At 35.1% G+C, this 21458-nt stretch overlaps 1 protein-coding gene across 3 annotated transcripts in view; it reads right to left on the bottom strand.

The window, feature by feature from the left end:
• Positions 1–807: 807 nt before the first annotated feature.
• Positions 808–21458, bottom strand: part of LRRC2 (leucine rich repeat containing 2) — a 77570-nt gene continuing 56919 nt past the window's right edge. For 2 of the 3 annotated variants that reach the window (XM_063180649.1, XM_063180651.1), the window contains exons 7-10: positions 7506–7651; positions 5266–5421; positions 3292–3428; positions 808–1771 (exon numbers count right to left, since the gene is read on the bottom strand). In XM_063180649.1, the coding sequence (XP_063036719.1) occupies positions 1722–1771; positions 3292–3428; positions 5266–5421; positions 7506–7651 (489 nt within the window). In that variant the 3' untranslated portion in view covers positions 808–1721. The remainder of the gene's footprint in view (positions 1772–3291; positions 3429–5265; positions 5422–7505; positions 7652–21458) is intronic. The other variant, XM_063180650.1, reaches the window with a different exon arrangement.

The following is a 21458-nucleotide window of genomic DNA, read 5'->3' as shown; positions in this document are numbered from 1 at the left end:
TGTTTGCATCCCTAGTGTTTTGTAGTTGCATCTCCATTCTATAAACACAGCCTTTGTGATTTCCATTCCTATAATTTTCAGTGGATCATATTAGACTATAAGAGAATTCTAGAAATAGCATTTCAACCAACATCAGAATAGATGTCTTACAGAAGTTTATTATATCAATATCAATAGTTAATAAAGTAAATTTATAATTTCAATAAAAGAAAGTTTGGTAAGATATTTTCACATAGCCTAATTTCTCTGAGATCATTTTGGCACTATTTTTTTCTATTTCAATATCTTCATAATAATAATTTTTTTAAAAAAGTATTCTATTATTCTGCTTCAGATCAATGCCAATTTTTCTAACTTTTTTAAACTTACCTCTGTATCAGAACTTGCTTAAAATCTGCATTAACACCTAGACAGCATTTTGAGTGGGTTACATTTTGATAGTAATTTAACTGCAGAAGACTGTAAGTGGAAATAACACACCCACTATTTAATTTTTTTTTCTTTTAAAAGATTGAATGCTAAAATGTTGAAATGAAAACATCTGAAGTTCTTTTTCTAAATGGAAGCCTGAGGAACATATCCTTCATTGCTTTGTGTTTTACATATAGCTACTTAAGTGACATTCTACTGCACAAAACTGAAAATAGATCACCCATAACAAAAAATGAAGATGCAAATATTGTCCCACCCAACTGCACTCATAAGTTTAGGACCATTTAAAATCTATAATTTGAGTCTAATTTGAGTCTCAATTCTCAAAGTCACAAGTTTTTTAGATTAAAGATTTTGCTTTATTAAACAAAATACATTTAAAACTAGGTTTCTGCAACTCTACTCTATATACACAAATAATTGTATATAAATAGATAATTAAATAGCAAGCAAAATAATGTTTTACCAGAAAACTCATTCTTACACTACTTGGAAAATTCCAACAAATGTCCACAAAATCCTGTGATCTGAAACCATTAATATAAGACCTGCAACATCATTTTGCTGATAGTATTAGCTGACACTGCTTAGTGCCTTAAAGTCTTACTTAGTACACTACTATGCTATAAGACTGCTTACCACAGAAATTTCACATTGGTACTTGAATTTGCAAAAACAGGTTAAAGCTTAAGCACACTTGAATAAAAAGAGAAGTGCTACAGTTTCTATATGTAAAGTTGTTGAAACTTATCTAAACTGAAAATTCCAAGAACAATTTTCTTGCAGAACAGAATATAAATGCAAACCAAGGGTGTGTTCTCATTTGAATATTTAAATACTTAAATGTGTATTTGGTCTTAAGAAAACAATAGATCACATTCATTTTCTAAATCAGTGTATCCCCTTTTATAAAAACAAATCTCTTCCTAAGATCACGTTTTGTGTTTCACTGTTTCAGCTACAACATACAATGTCTTCATTCTTCAGCTACGCCTGTGTATACTTAATTACAGTGAATATTTACTTTCAGCAGGTCTACATGCAAATTAGTGGCTGTTGTGGGGAAGTTGAAAACAAACATGTTGACTTAAAATGTGAAACAGCATCTTATGAAGGTTCTACTGCTCCTTATTTTATCTGTAGTTACTTGAAAAGTCTACAGAAACAAGTAAATAATTCAATATGATTTTGATGTCATTCTGGCCATGTATATTTTCATGTGTTTACTATTCAGGTGGATAAAAAGAGTTATTCAGATATTCAGTAGAGACTTAGGGATTTTTTTATCTTCAGAGCTGGAGACTGAGCATTACTTTTGTAGTGTAGGAAGGAGTAGACTCTGCAAAAAGAGAAAAAATAAATAAATCTCAGACTTCAGCTATGTAATCCAGCACAAATAAATGAAGTCCTTAGCCAGAAACAGCTGGGTTTGGTCTTCTTTCAAAGGTACTCTACGAATTATCTCTGTGCTGGTTCATATTTTATAGAAGATATTCCTTCTACAGTCTGTTTTTCAAAAGCAGCAATTGGAATTATCTATAGCACAAAAGTTCCGAAGTGGGAAATACAGAAGTTATTAATGATCCAAACTCCTCATAAAAAGCAGGGAAGTAAGTTCTGTCTAGGAAGGAAGAAAAAGGTATCCCTGAGCTGCTTTGCCCCAGAAGAGCATAAACTTGGCCTGTGCTCAATAGGGTCAAGGCAGGTTTCAGGCAGCCTGTCATACCTCCATGTTTCCTAAGACTGTAGATACAACTCCATCACTACATATTTTATGGCTGCCTCTAAAGTCAAAATATGACCAAAGTTTTTTCCTCTATTGTGTTGTTCCCTCCATTTTAACCACTGTTGTTATCATTATCAGAGTCCAGCACTTTTATAGCAGGCTTCAATTTAGAAATGGAATGAATATTCATATGATCAACTTCTAGATGTTAAGGAACAGAAGTCTGGCATGACAACATGAAAAGTATTATGAAGTCACACTCTTTCTTTATATTTCTCTCTCAACAGGTTTTGCAGGACCACTATATAGACTACTTAAATTAAATGCAAGGAATGAAAATCTACTGTAAGATCCATTCCACAAAAAGTCCTTTCTACACACAAACTATTAAGGAATTAAAATGAGCCTATGGCTTATTCTGTATCATAGGAAACTTTCCCCTTTTTCCCTCACAAATCTTGTTAAAGAATGCTCAAGAAAACAAGGATTTCTCAATGATGGTAAATAAAAAACAGAACAGCAACATGAAGAAATATGTAAAGTTGCAGATGCAACTTTACATTTCAGATGTAATAAAGATAAAAGCAGGTATTTTACTATAATTGTACAGTGGTTAAATAGATAGTATCTTGAAGCAGATAATATTGTCAAATAATATTCTACCAATACAATGAGGCTTTCATATATATACTATCCTGTTTGAGGAGAAGTAGCAGTTCTTAAGAAATTCAAAATCACTAATACTAATCCCAAGAGAAGTAAATCTATAGAATGAGAATATTCTTTGTGTACACCATCAATCAGTTGAGGTTAAGGCATATACCAACGCAATTAATTTTGCATGCATTTGTTCAATATCAAAGGTGTTAATTAGGGTCCAAACTTTTAGCAAAGCAGATTTGGCATTTCACTATTAGTCTTATTTAATACCATAAAAGACAACTAGAGTTTAAGGGTGTATTGCTTGTCCTCTTAAAAATGAATTGTCACAATAAATATCTGCATTTATATTCACATTATTAATACCATAAAAGACAACTAGAGTTTAAGGGTGCATTGCTTGTCCTCTTAAAAATGAACGGTCACAATATATGTGTGCATTTGCAGAAAGCTTACTGCATATTTACACATACCCCTTTCCCTTAGGTCTTCAATGTAGGCCTTCATAAACTCTTTCTCAACTTGCTCACGTTCACGTTCATTTTCTATAATTTCTTCAGTGTCTTCACATACAATCGTTTCAACCGGACTGTCCTTGAGACTTACAAATCTAGACAAAGATTAACACGCAAATGTATGTACAGGCAGCTGAACATCACTGGCCATCATGAATGACAGTTTAGAAATTGCTACCAGAGCCAGAAGCAGAAATGTAAAAAACATTACCTCAATTTTGCACTATGGCATAGTTAGGATACATCTACTATAGAAATACAGATTTCAAATTGAACTTTCTCTATAATCCACTTTCCATATAAAAACGATCAGGTTTATCTTTTTTCCATCTATCTACATAAATCATTCTTTGTAATAACAGGTATAGTTCTTTATTACAGAGGTTCTGACTGACTACACTGTAATTTCCCCATCTGTTAATGAGCAATATGAACTTAATCCTAACAATATTTCCTAGCAATCTGGAATTTTCCCAGAATCTTTTAGCTGCAATATGTGCCTCCATTTTTTGGTTATTGCTTTGCTCGTCTTTTACAATACATGACAGGACATGCATTACTTTGTAACTGAAAATAATGTAAAGGTACATTTTGCGTGTGAAAAACTAAATGGTTACATAAACAACTTATATCATGTGCAAATAAGTGCATATCATTCCAAAAATCTCCAATTTTTACTCCAAGAAGGAAAAAAAATTCAAAGTCATTGCTTTCAAAAGAACACATGTTCCAACAAATCATATGGCTTTCTAAAATTCTAATGAATTGCTGCAAATTTCTGATCAGCTGACTTTTTTGGCCCAGGTACTCACCAAACACCTCTCTCTACCCCTCTCTTCAACTAGGCAGAATAGCAAATAAAGGGACAATAGCAAATAAAAAAATTGTAGATAAGCTTAATAAGAAAAATAAAACCTATGCATAGAAGAAAAGGAAAGCAAAGCAAAAACATTACTCTCTACTTTTCAAGAGGTAATGGCTAGCCACTTCCTGGGAAGCAGAGACTCAGTATATCTAGCTGGTTTCTTTGGAAGACAAAAAATTCAATAACACATGATACACCACCACTCTCCCTTCTTTTAGCTTTATATGCTGAGCAGGGCACCATATGGTATGAAACATCCCACTGGCCAATTGGAGTCAACTGTTCTGGCTGGTGTCCCCAGCTGTCCTGGCGGCGTCCCCTCGCAGCCTCCAGCTCACCATCAGCCTGCAGTGCTTCCTTAGGGGACAGTGGAGAGACAGCCTTGTGATGTGCCACCGCTGTTCAGCAGCTGCTAAGAACACTGATGTGTTTGCTATCAGCACCTTTCTAGCTACCAGTGCGAGGACTAGCTCTAAGAGAGGAAAGGTAATTTCACCCACAGCTAACTCCACTCTGAGCCAGATCCAGTATTCAATCTGAAACAGTTCCATAATCAAAAACATGAACATTGTCTGCAGAAATGCAATGTCTCCGTAACTGCAGACTACAATTTAGGTCTTTTAGTCCTATCCTGCATGCACCAATAAGATGGTATTTTACAGCAAGGAACTACTAAACCCGTGTGACCTTACCCAGCATTTTCCTAGCCATATCTCCCTCTCCCAGCAAGATGCTTTTGTCATCACGGAGCTTGTCAGCAGCTAGATTCCAGGCTACTGGTCCCACTCTGAAGCACAGTTTTGCAACTCCAGAGTTAGAGCTGCTACGACCCAGTCTACCCAGGAAAAGCACTTTAGACACAGAGATGCACAATAGGGGTAACTGGTAGATGAAAGTCATGAAAATGCAGGTCCTCTGTAATTTTCAATCTTTTCAGTGCCTCCTTTACCACTCTGATATAAATTGTGTCAGAATTTGTAGAAACATTCCGCTGAAAGCATTTCTTCTGGGTGTATCTTACCTTATCGTCTTAAGAATATTTCCTTTTCTTTCTCGCTTTTACTTACTTTAAACCTGTGGTTGACTCACAGATGGCTGTGGGTATCTCAACCAGGTCATCCCCACTGACAACTAGCAAACTGAGTTTTGGCATATTGACAAGAGCTCGTGGAAGATAAGTCAACTTGTTTTTCTGTAGGAGAAGTGTCTGCAATTCATCTAACCTGTAAAGATGTCAAAGACAGAGATGATGTAAAATATTTCTTTCAAACAGGAACATCCAGCCAAGATAGTAATACTGACTTGATCTTGTGTATAACAGGAGCAATTGCATGGAACATCTTTGTCTTAAAAAGTCATTCAAACACTATTTTCACAAAATTTCGTCAACTTTAATGGAAATCTCCAGTACCGGGTCAGCACTATAGCATACCTCTGACAAGTAATCAGAAGCATGCTCAGGATAAAAGATTACAAAATTTACTGTGCTTTCATATAGAAAATGTGGACAGAACATGATATAAAGCCTCACCCTGTGCATCCTGCAACTAATGAAAAATACAGGCCAGCAGGTCACACTTCTGCCCATATGCTGGTTTCTATGAATTAGGTATGTCTGTGGTAGGCAGTACATCTCCCTGTATTGTTTTTCAGTAGTAATTAATACTGTGGGGAGCAGGAGAAAGACCAGCTCCTCATCAAAAGATTCTTGCAAGTTGTCCCAATGAAATCAATTTAATGACAGTGTTTTGTGGAGGAACTTTTGTTTTATTTCCCCCAGCTTTTCCTAATGCAATAGAAATTTGTGCCTGTGCCTTTATTCTTTATATTAGGTAGAAGGCAAAGAGCATAGCAAATAGATGAAAAATATTTGTCTTATTTGACTGGAAGAGTCCATTCTTAAAACACTGTTGGTAGGCTTTTCTTATCAGGCCTGTGTGGTTTGTTTAAATTCAGGCAAAAATATTAAGTAAGGCTTCAGTTTACTGTCAACTCATCTTTATTAATCATAGATTGTTGTAACGGTATTACAGACAATGATAATTCACAGAAGTTCTTTGACACCACAGGCATTAAAATAATGAGAGTATTAGTTTACTGACGCAGGGTTTGTCATGACATTTTTTGGTCTTCTGAATGCACATGAGCCCAAAGTCAAACAAAGAAAATCTCAATATCATCTGATTATGATATTCTAGCATCAAATCTGACAACTCAGTACAAAATGGAGAAGATAAAATGTAGAAAGAGAATAATTTGAAGCTAAGGGATTATAGGTTACAGGGAGAAAAAAGGTCTATAAGTTGAGAGGGTATCCTTCCTTAAAAGAAAAATATCCTCTTAGGAACTCTTTGAAGTTAGTTAAATCTCTGGTCAGATCCCTTGGGAAAAAACAGCAAGCTTATGTTGTATGTTGAGAATTATTAACACAAGTTAAGACCAGTGCTGCTGTCAGAATAATCTGTGATTACACCACGTCCCAGAAAAGTCTTTTTGCCCAGCAAAAAAGGCCTTGCAAAAGTTAGGAGTGAATGGGTTTTCTGTGAAGTTTATTCTGCCTCAGGAATTTCTTTTCCCAGATAAATAAATAATCTTGAATATTTTTTAATAAACTTTAGGTAATATGTCTGGTTTTTTTCACTTAAGGCTAGGTAAAGTTTCATAAACCAAGTTGCTGCAGCACTCTAGAGTGAGTAGTTAAGCTCAGGGATAAGAAAAGTGACTTCTCAGCTAGCAAGTCCCAGTAAAGGGATCAGAATGATTTTTAAAAAACTCGTTCAAAGTATCTAAACTGGGAGATTGAGTATATGTGTATACATTTGTATTTCCTTCAGAGTAGAAGGGGAGGATTGTCAATGTGGTTTTTGAATTTTACAAGTATTTTTCTTCTTTATTAACAAAGTTTATCAGGCTCTTTGAGTAACTTAAATGCTTTAGTTCACTTTCTCCTCCCCATCTACCCTCCTGAGAGTTACTGCTGCCAATTCCATATAGTGAATTCCCTGCGCTGGAACTGGAGCAGAGTATATCTGGTGAACTTTCCAAAAAACCAATGTCTAGATAAAATGACAAATTATTATGAAAGCAGCAAAAAATATGTTTTGTTAACTGACTGTCACCAACAAGCTAGTAAAATTAGCTTTTGTTCTCAGACCCAGTCCATCAATAACAGAAATATTTTTATGCAAACATACTTGATGTGTGTTCCAAATGTGACTTTCTATCAACAGTGTCCCTTGGAAGCTTTTTACTTTATAAATTCAGTTTAGAGTTCCTATACCTGTCATTGAATTAAAATATAAACTACCTGTCTATGTCTTCCGGGAGATCTTTCAGGCTGTTGCTGCTAATATCCAACCACTGCAAATTAGACATCCGGAGCACGCAAATTGGAATAGAATGGAACTTGTTTGCCGACACATCCACATACGTGAGCTGTTTCAGGTTACTTAGCTAGAAGGAAGTGGTGCTTTATTTTAGTTACTTTTTGCAAATACAAGAAGACATTTCATTCATCAAGCATTTTTATTCCTCTAAAAGCACTTAGAAAGATAAGAATTCATTTTTTTTACTTAGACATTTTCCAGCCTTGTCTCTTAGTCATCATTTTATAAAAAAAGTAATTCAGAAATCCCTACCCTCCCAAATTGTTCATCAACTTTCCAACAGCATCAGAGGATTGGATGAAATTTTTATTCTTTAAAACCCTACAGGTTTAGATGACAGGTCTGGAACCAGAAAATTAGTTGGTTCTGAGGTAATAAAAGACAATTTTTATAACTAATAAGTTACCATTCTCAAAATCAAAGATTTGATAACTCCTATCAAAATTACAAAGATTGCCTTCACTATAACTCTACTGTGCACTGAGAGTGTATTACTAGCACATGATTAGAAAATGAAACTATCAATTTAAGCCAACAGATAATTAGGTCCAGATATTTTTCAAATATCTTTAAAAACTCATCTTCCATACGGCAAACTAAATATATAATAAAGCACACTAGATATTTTATTGAAATAATTTTCAAAAGAATTCTATTTTTATGTAACAAACACTAAATGCAATGAAGATTAAGTACAAATGTAAAATATACCTGTTAAAGAAATTAATATGTTGAATAGAGTTCTCTGTGTAGTGAATCAATTATGCACTCTACCCGTGTTCATAAAACCATGCAGCTAGCTAAAGTGAATGTCAAAGGAGTGTAAATGTTAACAAAAAAAGTATTATAGAATAGAAATTGTATTTCTAAGGTTCTAATCATCAGTCACCACCACAATCAAACTCTACAGATCATGATACAGAAAAAAAAGCAGCAAAAAATTTCCTTGGCCTTTACCTGAAGGTACCTTAGAATACAGAAAAAAAAATCTCTAACCAAACACATTTATCACTTCCAAGGTGAGCAGAACACGAGGTAAGCAAAAGATAAAATATGAACAAATGATAAAGTACTAAAATATATTATGAATCCTTGACAATTATTTTTTAATTATTAAGAATTAAGACCTGGAGTTTTTTTTTATATAATCTATCCCAGCTCCTTGTTATTGCAATCCTGGTAGACTTTTATCTTAATTTAACCCTTGGTATTTAAAATCTTCATATTCACAACATGGTGCTGTGACATACCTAGTTTCTTTAGGGGCTTTTTGATGGAGGCTTTTTGTGGGATTTTTTGGTGGGAGTTTTTTTGTCCTGCTTTTTGGGTGTTTTTTTTTTTTGTTGGTTTGAATTTTTTGGGGTTTTTTTTGTAGTGTTGGGGTTTTTTGTTGTTGTTGGGGTTTTTTTGTGGGATGTAGGTTTCTTGTTTGGTTTGGGATTTTTCGGGTGCTATTTGCTTGCTGTTTCTTTTTTTCCAGTTAGAACCTCATAAGCTGCAGAATTTTATCATCTTGAGAAATATTTTCAGGAAGGTTTACTGAAGCTATCCTATTACACACGACTACACAATGAAGTTTATCTTTCAAAAACAAAATAGAGGTTCAGAGTTCCTGAAGTAAAAGGCATCATTTCAAAATCTCCCCCCCGCCACTACTGTCTTAAAACACTCCTGGTGAGTCATTAACATGGATATGTCTCACCGCAGATTCAGAGCAGGCAAACACATTTTATTGTTACACTTTTTACTTTCCAACCATTTTGTCATTTTGGGGACTGACTAAGAGCAATGAACATTCCATCATACCCTGTAAATTTTCCAGATACTGAATCTATTTTCCAGAAAAACAGAAAGCAGAGCAACTCTTCTAGAATGTAGCAACAGGACAGTATGGAAAACGACTGACACCATCTTTATACTGAAATAACTTTGTGGTTTTAAATTATTACCACAATTGCAAATCCTGAGCAAATATTTTCAGTTTTTCTAAACTCAGAATAACTTACTAAAACTGCTGATACATGTATTTCAACAAACTCTCCTCCCAAAAATTTTGCAAGTACAGAACTAAAATAATATCCCACAAGCTTAAATACCACCCAAAATATTCTTAAACCACCCCCAAAGAAGAAAAGCCACAACCTCTAAATACAGAGTAGCAGATACATGTTAAAATATACTTTCTTTACTGTTCACTCAAGTTCCTAAACACTTTACTTTTACATGTAGTCACCCATCACACTGAAATAACTTGGTAACAGTAAGATTAGATGGTAAATTTATATTTCTTCAACTAGTCTTCCCTGAAATTGCTTTATTTAATTAAATATTACAAGCTATCTTAATATAGCAGTATTACTTTTTTTAAGAAATATAGTTGTTTCTTTCATTTTTCAAATAGTGTGGTATATTAGATTGGTTTAATACTTTAATACTTGGTTAGATTAAAATATACACTTTCAGCAGTTTGTATTCCCATAAAAATGTACAAACAAAACACAAGGCCATCTACTCAATCAATAAAAATTTTGGCTCAGCATGCCACAAAACACTTGGAGCCAAGTTATATTGTGTATGTTGCAAGCCCTCAGTACTTGTACTTTTAGGGTTATATTTAACAAAGCTGTCCATTTTCTAGAGTATGTTGAAACTTAATGGAGTTTTTAATTTAATATCTTCATGATATGTTACCAACAAATGCATTTGATAGATGATGCATTGGAAATTATGGTAGCTGTGTATTATATTTTCTGAAGAAAACACTCTGTATTTTATTTCTTCTTAAAGGACTGATGGATTTTTTAACCTTTTGCAACATTTCATTTTCAAACAAGCATGGGTCCTATATAATTTTTAAGTTATCATTCATTTCTGTTTGACATTAATTTTTACTATTTTCCTTTATGATGCAACTTTGAATCAATCACTATATAGACTTTATGCAACTTCCATTTCTAAAAAATAGCCATATTTAATAGCCTAGCTACCTTGACAGACTTATTGTGGTACTTATGTTTAATCATTCCTGTTACTTTTCTTCGCCAAACTGCAGCATTTATATTCATAATTTTTTTCATAGAATTATTTCAGATAACATTGTAGAGGTCCACCTCCTCTTTTTCTCTCTGGCAGTTAAACCTCCAGTTGAAAGAAGAGGACATGTCCTGAACGGAACTATTATTTGATTAATGGGTGTGGTTTTATTTTTCTTCTGCTTTTTTTGCTGTGAAAGAGATTTGCACATAAGGCTGCATGCTTATTTACCATGAATTGCCTACTACTTAGCATCAACAGATTAAAAGGTGCAACATTGTGTTAAAATACCATAATTTCCAGTGACATGTAAATAGCAGAAACTGCAACCCATCAAAGTCAATACATGATAAGATATGCAAAGGAATGTCTATCCATGGATTACAAATTACGCTTTTGCCCAGAAATTTCAGAAGAGACATCAGAGAAAATTTGTACCACTTCAGTAATGTAGGCTATCACATATATTGTTTCCCATAGATTGACATTCATTATTAACCTGCTGAACACAGTAGGATATATATGAAAAAGAAACACCCTAGGAGAAAACTGCATAGTCATCCACTTAGATATGGTGACTTCAAACCAAGTGCCTATCTTTTCTTTCATTGAGCTGCAAGTGTAAACTCTAATCTCGCTGACATTCATGGATAAAAGCAGCAATTACAGAAACTTAGTACAAGAATCTTTAGAGGCAGAATATATCTTTCACAAAGATATAGTTGTATATTTATAGCCCAGTTCACCCTCAGACTGCTAAACTGGACTCTTAAACTTGATAAGGCAAAGGCATTCAACAGTCAGTCCAATGGCTTAGAAATAGAGTACTAATTTCATGTGTCTTGTGACAAAACCCTCTGAACACAAAAATACATGAAATCAAACAGCACTTCATTTGGTTGTATCTTGTGTAATGCCTTAAAGATCACAGTTGTCTGTCTCAAGCACTGTTAAGGCCACTGTTAAGGGGAAGGACTTTGCCAAGAGATGAGATAAGCACAGAAGGGAGTGACAGGATGGCACTAACTCCAGGCCTGGTGGAGGTGACATCAGTGACAGGATGGCACTGACTCCAGGCCTGGTGGAGGTGAGATCAGTGACAGGATGGCACTGACTCCAGGCCTGGTGGAGGTGAGATCAGTGACAGGATGGCACTAACTCCAGGCCTGGTGGAGGTGAGATTGGGTACTACATCCTGGAGAATGCATCCGGAAAAAATTCACACTCCAGTAAACTCTGCAAAGAAGCAACTGCTCATATGCTTATCACTAGTCAGACAAAGCTCACCCCAACCTATGGTATGGATAGCATCCATAATCACTGAAGCCCCTCTAAAAAGACCTCTGTGGATACCTGGAATTTGGATGGTAAATTAAGCCACCACTACAGGAGCTTGAGATAAGATTAAGATGGTGCTGTTGTCTGAGTCTTATCTCTTGGGGTAGGTTAACAAAGCTTGGGGTGAAGAATCTATCACTGATAATGACAACAAAGAAAGCAGAATTTATGGGCTCCAGGAAAGCCAGCTCAGCAATTGTGCTGAAATTATGTTCATCTGGATAAAAGGTAGTTCCTGCAGGGGAAGATCATGAGCACTGACTCACAGCCCACTGACCCAAGAAACCCAACTCAAAAGAAGAGAAAAACTAAGGACATAGACTTTACAATCATTACAAGTGAGATAATCACATGACTAATAGAATAAGAGAATAGTGTAGCCAATAAGCATTAATTCCTTTGCTTGCTAAATTGTATAAGTAGTGTATAAGAGTTTTGAAAGACATTAAGGACCCCACTACCAAGAATCCCAGGGTGGTTAAGGACCAGCCGGATGCTGCTGGATTCATGGGTGGCAAATATCTTCTACTTTATATCTCTCTTTCCCCTCTGCCTTTTCCACTTCTTTCTTTCTACCTCACACTGATTATTAAATAAAATCTGTGCTGTTAACTTCAGCATATGGTGTTGTTTGCACCTTAAATAGGGCAGAGACATTTCTCACTGATTGGATCTTGGTAAGCAATACCCAAGAAATGCAAGTGAAAGACAGCCTTCACTGTGATGGCATCATTCTGATTTTCCAGTGCTAAAATCCTAAACATTTTGTAGAGTTAATCCCCAACAATCACTGTTATCCTTATACCAAACAATTTACTTGGAAGCTTAACATTGTCCCCTTTCATTGTTCATCATTCGTCATCCAAAAAGCTAAAGTTTAGTGTCTAATAATGTAAATGTAGCTATGATAATCTTAGTATTAGAAGTTCATAGAAAGGGACTTTGCTTGTTATTAAAGCAGTTTTTTTGTATGTATAAATCTTTCGTTAGCTCTACAAAAAAACTGAGGAAATCAGTTTTATTCAATATTTACAAAATACATGCAACACATAAAATGTTCACAAAAGTATCAGGTATTGATCATTCACAGGTGATTGAAGAATTACATAGTAATGAGGACAGGGCTATCATCATACTGTTAAAATCCCTAAGAATGTGAATTATGTATTTAAATCTAAATGTAGGAGTTGTTCTAAGCCAACAGAAGAGTCACATGCATGAAATTAAGGACACAATTAAGGATTTCCTGGGCTAAAGCCAAATATGTCTTTTGTCCCAAAAAATAAAATTACATTGATTACTCATGTTAAATTTTCATAGCTTTGATGCTGCAGCTACACACTCTGCATATATTATTTGCTGTCATAAGCTTTGCCATCATAAAGTCATGTCATATCCAAATTTCCAAAACTTGTAAATTAAGGACACACTTCATAAGGGAAAACTAGGCTCTACCAAAGGTCAATTAAAGATTTTTCATTGACTTAAATAGGTCCAGTAGCTCGCCTTGGGGGTGTACTCTTTACATGTTTCAATTAAAAACCATTAGAAGAGGAAGAACAGCAATGTCAATAGCATATGGACATTAACTAACCTATCCAGCATGTTTGGAGACAAAGTGCCTTTGAACCTATCAAAAGACTCTTTAAAGATATATTCTGTTCCTTCACCAAGAAATTATCAATATTGTTTACTCTTACAACAGAATAGAGACAAAGCCAAAAACATTCTTTCATTTCTGCTTCAAGGTGCATAGCAATACTATTCAGAAGAAAAACTCTTCAGACAGTACCCTCTTAATTATGATTTAAGCATGTACTACGATTCTGGTTTGCCATGACAACACAATGCATCTTGTGAAGTTACTCTTCTGGTTCAAAAAACTGAGTATGCCCATTTGAGCTAATTCAAACTCATTCTAAAACCCAGAATAAATCACTATTTTCCAAAATGGGATGTAGGAAAAACATCCAAAAGATATGGAAATTTTATTCTGCAGTAACTTAAAAAATATATTATAAACAAAGATGACAGCTCAAACAAAGAATCATAATACATCGGCTATTTCATTTTACATTGATAAAATAGTAACCATTCACTTTAGAAGAAAAGATTCTCAAGGATGTTTGAAGAGGTAATATCAGCACAAGAGAACCAAGTAATGATGCAATATTGACAGATGCAAAATAAAGAAATTGTGGGAGAAAATAATAGAAATAAAAGGATGTGGTTCTGTAGTTCCAATTTTTTACAATCACCCCATTTGGATGATTGATGATGAAATTATTTCACCACATATATACTGGGGCTGGGCAACGACAACAATCTGTGTTCTACACCAGATCAACCAGAGATAGCCTGATAAGCTTGGAAAAAAGACTTTCATGAAATGTCAGCCAGAAATCAGCTTACTAATAAATTAAGAGGAAGACATAATGTTATAGCCAAAAAGATACTTCTACCTCAGCGGCAGAGGTCAGAAGATTTGCAATTTGTGAGCCATCTTTATGATACCAGGAATAGGCACCTCTGTGGTTTTTTTGCCTTGCAAACAGAAATGGTGGAAATTCTTTTTTGTCATGGCACAGAGTAACTTCACCAAAGCGCACAAGATTCTGCTGTTATTGGCACTGAGAAGTACAGCAGTGGTGAACAATTGCCTACCAACAGGAGAACCCTGGAACTTGGATCTGGATTTATCTTCTTGAAGCAGGAGTTTCATAAAGAATATCCCCATATTTGTGAAATTCACAATGTAGATAAGACTACTTTGCACACTTTGACATATCCTGTCTCGAATTAGACCACATCTAGTGCAGCATATTGTTGCAAAATATCCACTATAAAAGTTATTTTTCTTGTAACTTCACAGACCACATGTGTATGACACTGATAGTATGCAAACCTACAACTGAGGACACTGTCAACAATTCAACAAAATAGGCCACTGTTTTGTGGCTTGACAGGATTACAGCAAATTTTCTCTTCCTCCTCTTCCTTCCTTTCTTATAGCACTACTAGACTCACATGGATTTTTTATTTACTTTTCTTCAGGTAGTGACAAAGCTAACAGGAAAAATTTTGACTATATCTCTTCCCAAAGGATTCTATTCTCCCTATTTTATAACAGTTTCTCTAGGAAGTTTTATGTTGTGCTTTGAAATAAACATGCAAAACCAAATTGAAAATAAAACTAATATTAGTAAAATAATCAGACATGCAAGAGGTCTTTTCCTGACTTGGATAAGAAAGCTAAGGAATGGCACATATGTTATGTGTACAGTGAGCAAGATTTTGTACAAATAGCTATTTGGGTACTTTCTAAGAACTTGTTGGTGCAATTAAGAGCATGAGGCTGTGAATTCTTACAGCTCTTGGTGCTTCATTGCTATTTTGCACTACTCCGTCCAGTCTGTGACTGAGTAACCTTGATCCATTGAATTATGTTGTTCTTATTAGGTGTCTGATAAATATAAAATGAACACCTTAGAAAGCTTGTAATGAAGCTGGACTTTCAAGATGCATTTTAGAGGTAGAATTCCCCTGATGTGAAATTTACAGAGATGTGACACAGGTTCTGGAGGGCAATACTCTAGCAATACTACTCAGCCATATAATCTTTGGTAAGGATGGTTACATAGCAATCACCTGCTCTTCACTGGAAAGCCTGGAAATTATGTCTTTCTTGGGTTTTTTGTTGGTCATTTGATTGGTTGATTGGGTTTTTTCTATTATACACTAATGGTGTATAAGAAAAAATTGCACCTGCCTGCATAGAATATATCTGGCCAGGTCTTCAGAGTAGCCAAGATGCTCTTGTATTTCTGGAAGCTGCTAAGTCTAAATTATATCAAGACCTCTTCCATTGGCTCAGAGTACCTCAGGTAAATATAGGCATGAATGCAGCTGAAAGCTTGTTTCAGAAGCCCCTTGGATTGGTAAATATTGTCCTGTGTCTCTTAAAAAACAAGAAAAAAATGGCTAACAAAATCAGTCATCTGGCCTGTCCCAGCATAGCTGTTCAGAAGACAAATTGCGTAGAATCAGGTTTCATGGTACTGAAACAGTATAAGCTCAGATACATTTTATACTTTTATTTCTATGCCCTATATCAATATAAGTAGCTTACAAACAGATGTTTTACTACTCAATTCCCTCTAGATTGCATCCAAGCTACTTATCTTTGTTTAGCTACGTATTGCTGCTAGAGGCATATACAGTCCCCATAATTTTTTAATAACAAAACAAAAAACTTTGACATATTTGTGTATATCATCTGCCATATCAGATAATATTTTCTGTGGCCATGACATTTTAAAAATACCTCTATAATGCTTTGAGCATATAAAAACATGAATATAACAAAAGAAAGTATGACTGCTGAGCAAATACATAGGAGTAACATTTATTATTAACAGCATGCATCTGAAGCTGTCAAGATTTTCACAACTGCAAATAAAACCTAATACTGAGTGCAAGCTAATGCAAGAACATTCCTTAAACTGACTGAAACCTGGGAAAAGATGGAAAAATGAAAAAAGTAATTTTATGGAACTCTTGAACTCACTATGCATTAGTGGTGAACAGAGCAAATAAATCATTTTATATATATGTAATGTGATATACAATAATTAATCCCAAATTACTTCCCACTGATTAAAACCACACTACACACAAAACATCATAATTCCTAATTTTTCCTCTAGGTAAATTATGGGATTTGGAGATGAACAACAGATAATAACAGAATGAAAATACTTTGTTATTTTCTTTAATTTTTTTGTTTGCAGTAGTTCTGAAAGACCTAAATCAAGATTAGGAAAAGCTGTAAAGGTTAGAACAATTGAGCGAGAAATTGGTAATTCATGACATATTTTTCTTTGACAATGTTCCTCAAAAGAGCAACATAGCCAAAAATCATTGCACCTCTCAATAAAATGAAACTTTTACACAATTAGATTCTAGAATTTACAACATGTTTTTAAATTACTTTGCAGAGTTCTGAGGAAAATGACATTTACACAAATAATGAAAATCTCTATTTCTATGTCACAGTTCAAAGAAGCACAGTTCAAATTGTTTCAACCTCAGAATATAGCACAAACACCTCACCAGTATTCTTGTAAAATAATACTGCTTATTGAGAATTCAAATGTCATAACATCTAAGAGTTTAATTTTTCGTAAAACAGATCTGCAATTTAGGGTTTATTACTCTACTAATATCATTATTACCAGAGCACAAAAAACTGGAAATAAATCTCTGTGATGCAAAGCTCTAAAAAACACACAGTAAGAGTTCTCTGTTGTGGTGATTCAGTACAATTAATAGTCACTACAAGCAAATGGAAATAATGGAACACAAACACAGTGGCAAGAAGTCACTTACCAAGGTGAAGAATTACATCATAGAAAGTAGAACACAGGTTTCCTGATTTCTAGTCTTGAGATGCTGAGGACCACTCCAGGTATGTAATATAACAAGTATATCAAGACTTTAATTATGGCAATGAAATTAATTGAGATTTAAGATTACCTATAATTTTAGAACCTTCTCATTTCTTCCCGTTTTTTGAAAAATGTTGTTCAACATTCTACAGTTCTGAAGCAGCACATTAGGTCCTCTAATCTCAGTATCTTTTTTTTTGTTGCCTCTAACCACTATTTCAAAGAGCATTTTATATCTGAGAATAAGAAATATTTCAGCAATATTAAAGACAGCTTGAAGTAGACTGGCCTCTCCTTAAACCAACTCTCTTAAATGAAAGGAGTCTATTCAAAGAGAAACCATAAAGGCAGAAAAGAACAGCATGTCATTAAATGGTGATGCCTACATGTGATCCAGAGACTTGAAGCCCCTCTGCTACCACTGTCACACCCTTCAGACATAATTTTCAACTGGCCACGTCTGTATTTCAAGATGAAATGAAATCATAGCCTCAAGACTACATGGCAGCCCGCATATGACATAGCTGAAGCTAGGAGTCAGCAGGAGCTAACCCTCAGCAGCCATCTGTGGTGCATACAGACCCCGTGATGTAGCCATATAATCAGGCATCGTGTAACCAGACGCAGTCAAGGCAAGTCCTGTCGCATAGCCATACACATTCTTCACACAAACTCTACACACAGGCAGGCACTGGTCGCTTTTACCCCACATCCACACTGCACGAGTAAACTGGCACTTGGAATCTCAAATTTTGAGTCACAGAATTTGGCAAACCAAGACTATCAGTATCACCTTGGATTAATCCAGAAAGAAACACTTTGATGTGGCTACAGTAATAACAGGTGATAGGGAATCCAGTAGAACACATACCAGTTAAAAATGGATAGGAAAAACATAGGTTGATTTTGCAAAGTAAAAGATAAGAGAAGTCTGGAAATCTTATTCTTACAAAACTGTGTTTTAACTTTTCCATGACCTCTATAACATTTGATTTCATTATTCATAAAATTACACATCTCCTTCTAAACTCCATCAGTAGTGAATGGCTCTGTGACAAGTAAAAATAATTAATTAGATGGATAGTCTAAACAGCTAGTGAAGAAATGTCTCCTTTTTTTGTATTTGTTCCAAGCTTTCCAGTCATACATTTCTTAACCTGAGTTCATCCTGCTTTGTAATACAGTTAAGAATGACAGAAGTCCAGGCTTGTGAGTTGCATCTCAGGATGCCAAAAGCAGGAATCACTGAGACATATCCTTCTTTGAATTCCCACACAAATTCAACATCTCATCCACTTTATATTGAGTATAATTCTATGTTCTTTTATCCAGGACTAGTAAGGCAGAGATCTTACCCATGTTTTATATGAGATTAAAAAATCCTGGGATGATGTCTACTTTCAAGTGATCAGGCTATTTCTGTCTTCATATCTTTCCCACTGATCAATGATGATGAATAAAAAAGACAGTCAGCCTTACGAGGTGCTTTTTACAGCTGTGAAGAGTCAATCATTCATATAACTACCTGTAATTAGTTAACAACTGATAGAAATATATTCAGTACTAAATTAAATACATTAATTTCAATTATACTCTCCAACTTTATTTTTCTTAAGGAATAAATAATACCACTCATCATCTGTACTTTATGGAAAAAAGCATGCTTTTCTCTCCCTCCAGCTATAACTGTTTTGATTCCCATCAGTTCAGGTATGTTGGCACCAGAAACATTTTTCTGCAAGACAAAACATGCAAGTCTGGTAGTACTATGTATTTGTTCTGCTCTCTGCTTCTATTCAGTAGCTGTATAAAATCTGCCTCAGATTATCTCACAGACGAATGAGGGATATATTATTAGAATTTTGAAAGCCTATTTTGCTTTCAAAGAGATTTGGAGCTGTTTTGAGAGAAAGCAGGGCTGGAACAGTACCAAATATTCTTTCCTACCACTGAATTCTTTTACAGTTATACTCATGCTTTTTGTAATAATATAGCCATGTTTTAATGCTCACATTATGCCCCTTTGGTCATTGTTAAGTCTTCCCTTATGCTGTAAAACTACTTGTCTGTCATTCCCTATTACAAAAACATTTTAGACTGTGAAAAGTGATACTACTTTTACTGAACTAATGTGAAAGGTAAAGGAAAGGTCACTGGCACCACAGCATGGAGGTAAGCACGGGTCAGCTCTCCAGTGAAGTGGACTGTTATTATTAGCTGCTGACTTATTCTGATAGTGAAGTGGTTTTAAAATGCTGCAGTATAAATTAGAAGGCTTTAGAAGCACAGTGTCAAGAGTGGGATCAACTGGCACATTTTCCGATGCTTAACTTCATAATCCTATTTCCTAACATAGATCTGTGTCCTTCTTTAGCCCCTCAACTATTAAAACATTTATGAGAACTCCTGCAGCAGTAAGGCCTCTGAGAATCTCTTCTGACACCTAACACCTTTGCACCTGCTTTTTTTGGGTTTCACACCCCTCCTGTTAATGTTTGATATTGCATCTTACACCAGTTCCATAACACAGCTGTTGTTTTGCACGGATTGACACTTTGACCACCTGCACTGGAAAACAACTCATCATGAGCTTTAAGCAAATTCAAAGAGAATATAAGCCCTGAGCAAAGCAAGACAAGATTAAATGGAGATGCAACTGAGCCAAGCAATTGGAAAACCCCTTCTGATACTGAAAAATGTATGTACAGAAATGATGGCCCAACTACAGTCAATTGGACTCTTCCTAGTGATTTAAAATGAAAAATTTACCAGAAGTTGGCTTCCCAGTTCCAAGTTAATCCCATAATTATAGTACTTCTGTCTGCTTTGTGGTCCTGAAAAACCTTCACAAATAAAATTCCCTTTTTAGCAAAACTTACAAACATTTTTAATAAATATGATGTGTGGCTCCTTTGCAACCTATAAAAAATCTTACAGACATAAAAATTCAACAGATTCTTTATAGTCCCATTTAATAAGACAGGAAGGACCTGTGGGTGAATTCTCCCAGTGTCTTACTGGATGCTGAAACCACTGGAAAGCTAATGTCTGGTACATTTGATTACATTTTTTATTTATAATTGTCACATGCATTAAAAAAAATAGCAATGAAACAAGACAGGTTTGGAAGCATATGGATTTGAGGAATAATGTACTGGTAAAGCAACCTAACATTTTACATTTCTATAGAGATGGCTGGTCTCCCACCTACCAGGTAATGACTTTGAGATGTGTCAGTCACTGATCACAAAAACAAGAAGTAATATGAAAATGCCCAGTGGGCACTTATTTTGAAGTTTTCACACATGCATAGAGCTTGTGCCCCTGTTTTTCCTGCTAAATGTATGGCTTTGATGAAGAGGACTGGACAGACAACAAAAAGAGGACAAAAGAGACTGAAAATTTTCCAGTTATTGAACCACAGTTTTAAAATATCAATTGGAATTTTATTAATGCGTAAAAAGTTATTTATGTCTGTTCTGGATACCGTTGTGTTTGAAAATCATAGGTGACTAATGTTAGTGCCTAATAAATCCCTGATCGTGTCAAGGGTTTTTTTAAAGTCACACCTGTTAGCATTATTAAACTATTTAAGAGAGAACTATTTATAATTATATTTTTCAGGTAAGCAAAGAAGAGAAATAGCACCAGTTATAACTCCTGTGACCATAGAAAGCCTTTCCAGAGGGAATATGTTCCTGGACCCATAGGTCATCAATGCAAGTAAACTAATTGGTTACCTAAAGATTAGAAGCAACCTGGGCTGCAGTTATCATACACTAATGGAATTCACCGTCCTGAGGGATATGAGTCGTTGAAGAGCAAAGTCAGGACCCTGAGCTTTAGGAAAGCAAATTTCCAGCTCTTCAAGGGCTTAGTCAATATCAGCTCCTTGGGAAACTTATGTCAGGGACAAGGGTGAAAAACAGAGCTGGTAGATATTTAAGGATGCCTTCCATTATGCACAATATCTTTCTACGCCCAGGCGTAAATGATTAGGCAAGGATGAAAAGGGTCTAGAATGGCTAATCAGGGAACTGCTGGTAAAACTAAAGG

This window comes from Melospiza melodia, chromosome Z (assembly GCF_035770615.1).
Source record: "Melospiza melodia melodia isolate bMelMel2 chromosome Z, bMelMel2.pri, whole genome shotgun sequence".
NCBI classification, from domain to species: Eukaryota; Metazoa; Chordata; class Aves; order Passeriformes; family Passerellidae; genus Melospiza; species Melospiza melodia.
Note: the sequence above shows the minus strand (reverse complement) of the source record. Positions and strands in the feature narration are given on the sequence as shown.